Here is an 11,955-nt window from a genome sequence, read left to right as displayed (position 1 = left end):
GAGCACAAACTGGGGTTTTTGTAGGCCCTGGTCCAGGCTGCACCTATCTTGGGTGCTCCGGCTCTGTAAATCCCACTGTACAGAGACATCTTAACAAACTCATTAACTTAACGAACAGAGAGAACAAGGCAGGGGGGATATAGCAGGCAGTGTTTCTCATCTCGGGGCACTCGGCAGCACCCGCAGCAGGCGGGGATCGCAGCAGGCCCCACTCGGCCCCACACGTCCCCCGGTTAATGCATTCAGCAGAGGGTCCAGGGGATCTGGAAGGAATGAATTGTCGAAGGCAAGCGATGGCAGGGGAATTACTGCTAATCCTTCGAGCTGGCCAAGGCACTCCAAAGGATTTAAAGACTGTTTAAAAAAAGTTATAAAAAAAAAGAACACCCCTCCCAGCCGCCCTTCTCTCACATATTTCGGTCACTCAGTGGGAGCTGAAAGAGAGCAAACAGAAACTTCGAGGAGAGGAAAAGGATGAGAGCAAGGGAAAAGAAGAGATAAACACTGGAGATTAGATCTTGAGAAAAGTCTGTTTTACCCTCTCTGGGAGTGTAGGCTGCAATTAAATCTCTTTTGCCTAACAATACCCCATTGTTATTTACACAGCACTTGAGACACCAGCCCTCTCTTATCACTGAGCTGCCTGCAGTATCCAAAACCCTCTGGCTGGAGGGATACGGCCCCAACACTTAGAGGGAGGTGAGCTTTGCTTCAGCTGAGGAGCTGCCCCACTGCCCTTAATGCCTTAGAGCAAAGGTTTGGGGAATCTTGGGGGCCGTGCGTTGCCTCCCCACCATGCACCTGAGCTGCAGCCATGGCCGAGGCTCTGCTTCCATCCCCTTCCAACCCTCTCCTCTCCACCAAGAGCTCTCCAACCACCTGTCCCTGCTCACCAGCAGAACAAGGCTGGCATCATCCATGGGATGTGCATCTCCATCCCTATGGCACAGACCCAGGTCCCAAACCAGCACCCACTCAGGAACGTGGGCCACGGAGCTGCCACAAGGCCAGGAGATATATCAATACCATTGCTAAGGCTGAAGAGGGCCACGGATGTGATCTGGGCAGCCTGTAAATACAGGCATGCTTTCAGGTGCAGATGTTTCTTCTGCTAAAAAGGGAGGCTTCAGGGGGAAGCAATGCAGTGCAAGAAATCTGGTTATAGGAAGTGCTGTCATGCTTGTCTGAAATGGCACCGAGCGACAGCAACAGCTCAAATCACACTTTGTGCAGACCGAAGTTGTAGGGAGCATTGCAGAACAGGTTTAGGGTTCCCCCAATGAACACATGAAGGCATGCACATAACAGATTTCAAGGCCACAGTACCAGCTGCTTTTAAATATATTTAAATAACATCTCAGCCCCTCTCCCCTATGTGGGTGGGAGCCTCTGGGAAGTGCCCATACAGGGAAGACACGAAGAGGATCATTAAAACAAGATTTCCATTCTGGATGTCCCAGGCTGAAGTTTTCAGAGGGCAAACCAGGCTCTGCAGCAAGGCAGCTGCAGGGTGAGGATCTCACAGGTCCTGAACCTGGGCTTCCCCTGGCAGGACTCACTGAACTGAGCGCACACAGCTCTCAGGAGCGATGCAAAGCACACCACTGCTGCCTTAGTCATGCTCTGAATAGGCACCAGTATGCAAAAACTTGACTGAAAGCCAGCTTCTCAGAGGCACTGATTTCACATCATTTTCCTATCAGTATTACACATAAAGGGGGCACCTAAAAACAGACTCACCACAGAGCTTCTGCCCTTGAGGTGCTTTAGGCTGTCAGTGCTGGAAACCCTGGGGCTAAGCCACCTCCAGTGACTGAGCTGCTAATATGCAGCCACTGTCCCTGAAATGCTGTACCAAGTCCTTTCCTATTCCCTCTTTTTATTTATTTATTTTTCTTGTTTTTCAAGGCTTTTGCCAGAGCTGCACCCAATTAAATGATGTTTCTCTCTCTGCATGCAGCAGCATGAGGAGGTCTGGGCTGACTTTACCCTCCACACAACCTTGGTGCTGAGGAAGGTCAGCACCCCTGGCAGATGGGCTCCCCTTCTGGAAGTTATGCCTTTGCTGCTACTTGTCGCAGCTCTCCGCCTGAGCTGCGACGGCAAAGAACAACTTGTTAAGGAATAGTTTCTTTCCCACCCTCTTAGACTGCTCACAGTCAGTCTCAGGCAGTTTGTATTGATTGCCTGCACTTACTTGAGATGTTTTGCAAAAAGCACTTAGTGAAATTCATTCTGGGGATTTGTCAGTGTTTTTTTATGGCCCCTATGACATATGTGATAGAGCCAGGTGAAGGTTTAACTTTCAGAGGGTCAGTGTACGAGCTCTCGTGGAGGTGGAATTTCCATTTTGTAAAAAGTTTTGCTTCTCAGCACGGTACAAAGCCAAAAAATCACAAGTTTTGAGTTTTTTTTAATTTGTGTAGGTGGAAACATTTTTGTATTTTGCTTTTGTTTTGGAAGGTTAGTCAGATTATAAAAATTGAAAGAAATTTCAGAACTAAAATTTATTTTGACACACAACAGCCTGAGACTAAACCATTATTTTAAAAAGTGATGTTATGGAGCAACTTAACTTTTTTTTTTTTTTTTTTTTTTTTAATCTTTTTTTCCAACCTCTCCAAAACATTGTTAAGATCGCTGTTTCCATGGGAAGTGACTGTTCCAAGATTACAACCCTATGCAATACTGAGCCAGAAACCCTGCTATGACTATTTCTGTTCCATAGATTCTCTGCGCTACCTCATTAAATTACATAAACCACCTACAAAATAGCATTTCCCAAAGGACAAGCACTCTTCCAGAAAAGTTTCAACCTGTTCTTGTCAAATATCAGTCAGTCCAGAGAAACCAGCTGCTTTTCCTTGTTGTGTTGTGTGTTTTTTGCTTTTTTTTTTTTAAGCTGACACTAGAAATCTGTGCTAATACTTGGGGAGGCCAAGTGAGCCTTCATGCAGTGCTGCTCCTGCAGCCTGCCAGATCTGGGCAGGCAGAAATGCCAGTGGCTCTCTTTTCCATTTTTACATAATGTCCCTGCTACAGTGTGGAGACCACAAATGCAATCATGCTAACAAGGGCTTGCTCAGTTCAGAGCCCTCGCTGCAAACTACATCTTAGTGACGATGCTGGCACATCATGATGCCTTCCTCGGAGACATCAATCTCTGCCACGCAAGTAGGACCGGAGCTCTGTCTGTGCTGGTGCTTCACTTGGGTCAAATTAAGCACATATTGAAATCAGGGCACATCCCTGTTACAGATGAGATGAAATTATCTTGGCTGCAACAGCCCTTTGGAGCTTCATCTCCATCTGTTTTTATGACCCGGGCCACATAGATGCTTTAATAACTGGAACATGCTCTGCTATTTACATGAGAGATGAATGCAGACCTGCACGGATGTTTGGTTGCTTTCTCATTTATTCACCCACATGAGTAAATAATAATATTAGAGCTACCTGCTGCACAGTGAACACTTTCAAACAAAAATGCATACCAACGTATTTGGAGACACAAATGTTCTTTTGGAAATTTGCTTCTTATAACAAGGGCAAATATACACGCGTGTGATCTACAATATTTTTTCTTTGACCTAGCACTGTTTTGGTTTGAGAGGAGGATTTGCCCTTATTTTAGTGAGAAAAGAAAGTTGTTCTGAGTCTTCTGAAACCAAATCTAATTTTTCTCTGCTAGATAAATAGTGAAAATACAATTGCTCACAGCCTTTTCCCTCCTCAGCTCATAAACCACGGAGTACTTTTGGTGGCAGACGGTCACTGCCAGGTCAGGCTGGGAGCATCTCGCCCAGCAGAGACTGTGGCTGCAGAGGTGGAAAACTACAGCACACAGCCCTGCCTGGCACCCAGGTTCCATCGAGGGGTGTTTGCATCCTCAGCCAGCCTGTCCTGCTGAGCATTGTGCCTTGCAGCAAAAAAAAAATAAAAAAATATCGTGGTTCTGATAAAGGTCTTGACAATAAAATAAATCAGCTTGTATCTTCAAAGCACCAGCTACTGCTAAGGCTAAGGGAAATACCTAAATGCATCGAGGGAAAGAGGAATGGTGTTGACTGGCCTCGCAGAGGATGAACATCATCCATTTCCCTCCCTTTCTGAATGCTCCAGTCTCCGTCTCACCGTCTCCCTCCCCTCACACCTTCCAGGAGCTGTGATAGCTTTGTGCTTTCTCTTGGGTGGCAGCAAGGCCCGGGGCAATTCACATATCTGCCTCTGCTGCAGAGACTCTGAGTGTGTTTGAAGAGGACGAGGATGACAAGCGACTGGTTTCTGCTTAAACTGTACAGGTGGGAGCCTCCTCTCATCATCGCCCCTGCTCTCCTCCTGAAGTTGCTTTGATATTCAACAAACACTCGCTTTTTAAACAATACTGTCCTAAACCCTTATTATAATGCCCAGAACCACTTGCAGACTTTCTGAAACCCATTATTATAATTACAATCAAGAATCATAGGAGGCTGTGCTTTGTGCCAGAAATACATATACACTGAATTGTTTGCAGAGGAGCCTCAGAGAGAAAGAGCGAGGGAGAAATGCTGCTTCCGTGCTGCTCAATTCAGGAGCAGTAACTCCCACCCCATTTCATTTTCCCTCTTCCGTTTTCCAATTTAACTTGTGGCTGCTGAGATCCAGGCTAATATTTGCTTTGTCCTCCGTGCTCTCCTGTGGCCTTGATGCAGGGAACCTTAAGCTGTGCCCGTGTCTCTTGTGCCTCCACCTACCCCAAGTGGGGCCCCCACCAGACCCCAAACCCTGCCCTGGTGAGGATCTGGGGGGCTGCAAGATGCGGTGCTCTGGGCAGTGCAGTCAGGACAGAAGCAAGGAGCATTTTGTTTAAGAGATGGCTGCAAAGCAAGCCGTCTGGTCAAGGAAATGCAGCATCCAGCTTAGTTTTATTAAAGCTTTGCCTCATGGGTCACAAAAGACCTTAGAGAGGGCTGTAGGGTTTTTGGTAGTGTTATCCCGATCTACTGCTGACAGAGCTCATGGGGTGTGGACTCTGATTTGGCTTTTGCCAGCACGAGCCCTGAAATTAGCTCTCCCTTTTTCACAAACAGTGCCTGAAGTCAATCTCGCCTATCACTGGCTTCCATGGTAATGTCACTGGCTGGTGCTGAGAAAAGTGAGATGGATCAGGCCCTTTCTTCTGAATAAATATCAGATCTGATTCACCACTCAATTGCTTCTGTTTTACCTCTGTAGAACGTCATTGATTATAGAAGGATTTGCAAGTTTAAAACTAGACTAATTCAGTGATTAATCCCAACCAAAGCCTTCTGTAAATAGAGACCAATACTCCAGCAGCATTCAATATTCAACACATCAATAGAGTTCTCAGCAATATGACTGAATGGCATTTAGAGTTCCCCTCCCTTTATTCAGGGTAGTGCTGGGATACATTTAGTTTAGCTAACCCAGACTTTTCACCTCTTTCTCTTCACCCTGGGAAATGCCAGGCACGTTCCCAGTGAAACAAAAGCAAAACTCTCCCTTCCAGCCTCCGACACATTACTGCAGCAGCCAAACCCTTCAGGCACCCAACGGGACCAGAGGATGCCACAGGGGGGTGGGGGAAGGAAGAGGGGCTCATGGCTGGGTCTGACCATATCTAAGGCCCATATCATCCCATGGGCTGGAGACTCCTCTCGCACCTTCCACCAGTGAATTAAGGCTGGTAGATGTGGTAGAAAAGCTTATTGTAGGAATGTGTGGCTCTAAGGAAACATTGGACCAGGAAAAGCAACTGTGGCAAAGAAATATCTTGACTTTAAAGATTTTAAGCATTTCTGCAGCTTCTTCTGGTCCCACTAACCTTCAGATCGCACACAAAAATCCCAAACCACTCCCCCAAATGCTATGTAATCTGGACATAAATAAGAGTTGCAGGTCATGGAAATATCTGTGGGTTTCAGTATTTGGTCTTGGTACAAATAAAATTGAGATTTTAAGCATTAAACATTTTGGGGAAATTTCCCACCACAAACAACCTCCCCACACACTGATGACATAACTGCTCAGCTTCACTGAATGGCTGCAGGGCAGCCCATTTCCCTCCGTAGGGATTTTCCCCTGAGTCACGGCTCCTAGAAAGGCTTGCCCAGTATTTTTGGGATCCAAATCTTGTTTCTCTTTCCTGTTCCTTTGCTCTCTCCAGGAAGTCCTGGGGTCCACTCAAAGTGACAGACCCTGAAGTTCCACTGAGTGTCCCCTAGACCCAAATCCTGTTTCAGAGGCAGACAAATGGATGGATCTTACAATCATTCTTACATCCATTCACCAACCTACAAGACCTGCAAGAATTGCTGGACCAGCTTCAGCTGACAGCTACAGACAATCACAGAGCTCAGGCATCTGTAGCTCTTCTAGCTGCTGCCACTCCTTGGCTTGCAAGTTCCCATGAGGGGGTGTTTTTGTAGTGCTTTTACAGTGCCTCTGTCCACCTCCTCCAGCTCTGAACAGCCACGGAAGAGTCAACTTCTGAGCACCAGCCATCATCAGCCAAGGCCAGGATGGGAGACAAGGCTGAAGTGATCTTTCTCTTCACATGAGCTTTTCCTCCTCGTGATTCCATTCTTTGCCCTGTAGCAGGACTCCTGTGAGCTGCCTCCAGAAGATATGCTTGCTTATCTCCTTGTCTTTCCACTCCAGATAGGTGTTCCTCCTGAGGTATCGGGACAGCCCTAGCTTCTGCCTCAGCAAGGTCTTATTCACTTCTTCGAGTACAATCATGATGATTCCAGCTTTGTCTTCAACCAGCTGCCAGGACTGGGCAATGTCAAACTCAAAGCTACACCACTTGCTCTCCAGAAAGTCGGTAGAGATGACTGCAATGACATTTCTGCTACTTAGAAAACCTTCTTGGATGATGTTGGTGACAATGGGTACCCCTGGTAGGAAATCCCTGTAGTAAAGACAAAGTTGGAAGGGAGGTTTTCCTCCTTCTAAGGGTTCGACCAGCTCTTTTATCACCCATTCTTGGTCTTTGCTGGAGTGGATAACAAAGGCATCATAGGTGGCTCCCCTTTCTGCAGAGTTTTTACACCCACTGAGCAGCACCAAGAAGTAGTAGAGCTGGAAGTAGTACTTGTAAATCAGGAATATGAACACCAATGCAGCAAGCAATATGACCACTGAGCATGCCACCGTGCCTGGGTTGGGACGGCAGGAGAACAGGTAGAAGCTTGACAGGCTCAAGTTCTTCATGTATGCAGGTGTGTGGCATACCATTAAATGCTTGTTCTGCAGCACGTCTTCCATTTCTGTGATCCATTTCATAAAGTTCAGGTAACTGCAAGAGCATTCAAACAAGTTGTGAGAGAGATCTAGGTAGACCAGACTAGCAGGCAGGATTTCCAGGGCTGAGTCCAACAGGACACTCAGCTGGTTGTGGCTGAAATCCAGGGCTGTGAGAGCTTGGAGTGGCTCATAGACTACAGGATCGAAGGTCAGGAGCTTGTTGTTGCTGATGTTCAGCTCTTTTAGTTCAGAGAGAGCATTAAATGTGCTTTGATCCACCTCTACTAATTTGCAATTTGAAATATCCAAGGTGTGGAGGTGGCTCAAGTTTTTGAAGTTATTGGACAATTTATTGTTCTCAAAGGAGTTGCCTGCCATCTTGAGCACTTGCAGAGAGTTCAGACCGTGAAATATATGATCGGATTTAACATGAGTTTTGGTATAGGAAATGTCAAGGTAAATGAGTTTCTGAAGGGATAGAAAGACAGGGTAGGTGCCATGGTTGTCTAACTTTGTGTGCTGGAGGTCCAAGTATAAGAGATTCTTCACATTGGTGAAGTCTCCGGTCAAACTGATGTCAGAATTGAAGCTTAGGTTCAAGTGTCTCAAGTTTGCAGACCCAGAAAACTGAGGAGAACAGCATGAAGTGAAGGAGAGCCGATTCTCACTCAAGTCTATGACCTCCAGGTAAGTTAGATTCTTAAATTTCTGCCGGAAGCTATTAAGGTGTTTGCTCTGGGTAATACGAAGCACTCTCAGCTCCTTAAAGAGGGACAGCTTCACAGCAGGCACTTCCTTAAACTTGCATTTCTTGCATTCCAGATGTTTCACTTGAGGAGACATAGGAACCTCTGACACCTCTTCAAGTTCAACGTTCACCAGCCGAATACTGGAGACGTTGCCTATGCAGTTAAAAAGAGTGTCCGTGTCATTCTCAAAATTCCTGAAACAGGTTAAGACAAACTCCTGCATCTGTACCTGGCAAAGTCCACTCAGGAGTCCATTCTGAAACTCTTCCAGTTTCAGACTGTCCCTGAATTCTCCAACTATTAGTCTGTTGACCTGTAGCCCTGCCAGGCCGTGAAGAGAAGTGCGCATGTCATGGAAGTTCTCAAAAGAGGACCTCAGAACCAGTTCACCAAGATGAATCTTTGCAAAGGACCCCGGCTGGATGTATTTTATATTATTCAGAGAGAGCACCAAGGTGAGGTTGAGCCTGTTTGCTTCTCTCAGGGCATCAAGGTCTCCTTTGGAGATATATGTAATCTTATTGGAGAAAAAGCTCAGGTGCCTGAGAGAGGTCAGGTTGGAAAAATACTTGGGAAGCTTCAATGAAGCAATGCTGTTGTGGCCCAAATTCAGCTCCTGTAGGGTATGCAAGTGTCCAATTGGTAGGTCAGTCAGAGAGGATATGCCGGTTTCCACCAATACTAGTTTTTTCAGAGATGTTAAACCATAGAAGGTTGCTGACCCCAGGTACTGGAGGGAATTGGCAGTTAAAATTAAGGTGGAAAGTTCATGAAGATCCACAAAAGAGTTATCTTCTATTGTATGGATGTGGCACCTGTTGGGCAAGAAAAGGGGATAAATGTACATGAATGAATAAATGTACTTTTACTCTACATTCACTAACACTACTGCGCTAAGTGCTAATGCAGTGTTCTCAGACTTAACATCTTGCTGGGGCTTAGCTTGGCATTGCTGTGCTCCTGAATCCAACTTCTCCTTCCTCAATCTGCAGGTGAACATACTTATTTCCCAGCAAGGAGCATCATTAACCAGCCGTGCAAAAGGAACCTTCCCATAGCAGGAGAACTTCTCTCTCCTCCTCGTCCTAGATCTGAATTTTAGTTGCAAAGCAAGATACCCAGAGCTATGGTCAAAATTCAGGCAGGCAGCAGGACAAAAGTATTTTAGTTTTCTTTTTAGGCCAAAGTAAGACTCTGATGCTCATAATTGATGGCAGAGCCAACCAGATGGAGGACTCCCTTACATCTTGCACTCTCACAGCTTCCAGACTCTCTCAGCAACAGCTGGGCAGTCCCCCTGGCACCAGACTGATGCAGCAGTTGCAAAGCTCACAACCCAGCAGTTTTGCTGATATCTGAGAGGGAACAGACCCCTGGATGTGTTGGTTCTAAAAGAGAAAAGGGAGAGTGAAGAGGAGTGTGGCTGCCTAAAGGTGGTTTCATATGAGAAGACCCAAAGTTTGAGACCCAAACCCATTCTGTAACGAACTCGAGCAGAACGAGCTTTACAACCCAGTCAGTGCCTTACAGCAAACATGCTCTGCCACTCAGCTACTTCAGAGCTGTAACTGTGATGGGACTGAGTGACATTTTTCAGTGAAACAATTTACCCATAGAAACTGTTGTCTCAAGTCAATGGAAATTATACATCAATTCAAATTTGCTAATAAGCCTCCCTCATCTCCTCCCCCAGATATGTGAGTAGAAAGGAAGAGATATGTTGATATTTTAAAACAACCACCTTTTACAAAATGAATGTACTTTTTTTTTTTTTTTTAAATGTGATTAGAAAAACAGTTCACCCAAGATGTTCCATGTTCTACTTTGGAGTTTTTGTAACAGTGAAAAGTCTGGCATTTTTCTTGTTCAGAAAGAAGTAAAGAAGTAAAACATCCTCCTCCCTCTTACATCGTGTCCTACAAGATCAGACTGACAGGCCCAACTCTGAGAGAGTGTGTCCTCAGTAACTGGACTAAAATCTGTACATCAGTGCCATGGGCATGTGCAGAGAGACAGAGAGAGGGATAAAGTCAAGAGCAAAACAACAAAGAGCCAAAATCAACAAGACCCCAAAATCTGGAACTGTTGAGGCCCAGCTGGGGTAAGGTTGACCAGTATCCACATAAAGAAGGCTCATTACCTTGAAAGATCCAGAAGCTGAAGTTCAGGGACTGATGAAAAATAATTTGAGCTCAGTGATTTCAGATTGTTGAAGCTGAGGTCCAGCTCCTGGGTGGTGTTTGGGACTTCAGGGGGAACTCCAGAGATGTTCAGCCCCATGCATCTGAAAGCTTTGCTAGGGATGACCTGTAACAGTGGCAGATCCATTCAGTCAACACCCACTCTTCACAAAATATCAGAAAATTATACTGTCAGGAAAGCAGGAGCAGAGCAACTACCACACAGTTCATTTCTAAGTGAACTCCAAAGTTCAGTTCTAAATGAGCCGCCCTGAGCTTCAGGAAATAATCTCATATATCCTAAGTACCTCTCCCACCTCTGGTAGAACCAGTCCTGCTCCCCAGGAGGAGCTACATTTCTTGCTGATTGAAGCAGGTACAAAACCACAGGACAGTGTTCCTCGAGGCTATGGATGAACCAGCAGCAACCTCTGAAAGAGCCAGCGAAACGAACACAGGGGGACGTATGGTGTGCCCCGGATCAGCGCTCAGCTCTGACACACTGCAGAGAAGCAGGCAGCTCTAACAGAAATTGCTCCGTGAGTAATAAGTAAAGTTTGCAAAAGGCAGTTCATCAGTGCCAGGTGTTTGGGGTACCGGTGAAGTCACTCTACAGCACAAATCAGGCTAAAATATCATAATTTGCAGAATTTTTAGACAAGGCTTGGATCTCTTCCTGAAGGGATACATAATCTATTAGTTTAGCTGTAGTGTAGTAACCCCAGAGGTACAGAAAGCCAAGAAGAAGAAATGGTTTGTGCTGCTTGTTCTGGTTCTCAGGTGTTTTTGAGACCAGCGTTTACTTCAAATATTTCAATTGCCTTGGTAACAGCCTTGGAAGAAAGATGAGCTTCCGTAAGAAAACTAACACACGACAGATCTGATGCACAAATCTCCCAAGCAGAGGGGAAAGTTGCACCAGAGAAGCAGAAGGATTTCGTGCTCGTGCAGAGATCACGTACCTCCAAACAGGGACTGAGGAGGCAGCCTGCCAGCTGCAACAGGATGAGCACCAGCTGCAGCAGCCCCACAAACGTCCACGGGAGGAGAGCTGCTCTCCTGGGCATCTTCAGGAGGCCAGGCAAGCAGGAGAAAGCACCATGGGTGTCACACAAGGACCCAGAGAGAGAAACCTCCTGAAATGCTGAGCGCTGCCTCCTACCACTCCTGCTTCTCACCGCACGTCACTGCGAGCTGCAGAGAACAAGGGGAAGTGAAACTGGTGACTGCCCAGTTTCTAGACATGCTTGGAGTGCTTCTTGCAACTCTGTGTTTAAAAAAAAGGAAGAAAAAAAGGAAGTACCAAAAGGTGTAGTTTGGACTAGAACTTAAACAGCAATATGTGTTGTACCGCTGCATCACTTGACTCGATTACCTCAGATTAGCTCAGGCTAAATTGGTGGAGAAAAAGGGAAATTTGTGAAATTGTGAGTCCCATTTCAAGAAGGCCAGGTTTCACATCCCATAATGTGAATGCACTGTGTAGAGCAAATGAGTCTCTGCATTCGTCCCCCTGCCACGCTCCCAGGACAAGTGCAGGCCTTGGGCCCATGTCTTCCTGAGGCCAGTAACTATTACGTTACTGGTTTAGCTATGGCTGAGCTCTCATGAACACACATCTAGGATTTACTGGGCCTCGGTATTGCATCATCCCAGGAAGAGGCTGCACAGGGCCATGCACAAGGGCCAAGCAGCGGAGACCTGACCATGGAGCAGTCAAAGCCCCAGGCACGGCTCAGCCCGCAGCACCGCGCTGGGCTCCGTGCTCCCCTGCC

The 11,955-nt window shown here is 46.4% G+C and overlaps 1 protein-coding gene across 1 annotated transcript; it reads right to left on the bottom strand.

Moving 5' to 3' along the window:
• Positions 1-6,078: 6,078 nt before the first annotated feature.
• On the bottom strand, positions 6,079-11,247 carry TLR4 (toll like receptor 4; the record flags this gene model as incomplete). Its single annotated transcript, XM_084299025.1, has 3 exons — positions 6,079-8,815; positions 10,141-10,307; positions 11,143-11,247. 3 exons carry the CDS (start codon positions 11,245-11,247, stop codon positions 6,556-6,558), a joined length of 2,532 nt encoding a protein of 843 aa, XP_084155151.1. The 3' UTR covers positions 6,079-6,555.
• Between the last annotated feature and the right edge of the window lie 708 nt (positions 11,248-11,955).

Source organism: Netta rufina, assembly GCF_964035555.1.
Source record: "Netta rufina genome assembly, chromosome: 20".
NCBI lineage: Eukaryota > Metazoa > Chordata > Aves > Anseriformes > Anatidae > Netta > Netta rufina.
The sequence above is the reverse complement of the archived record's forward strand: the minus strand, read 5'-3'. Positions and strand labels throughout refer to the sequence as shown.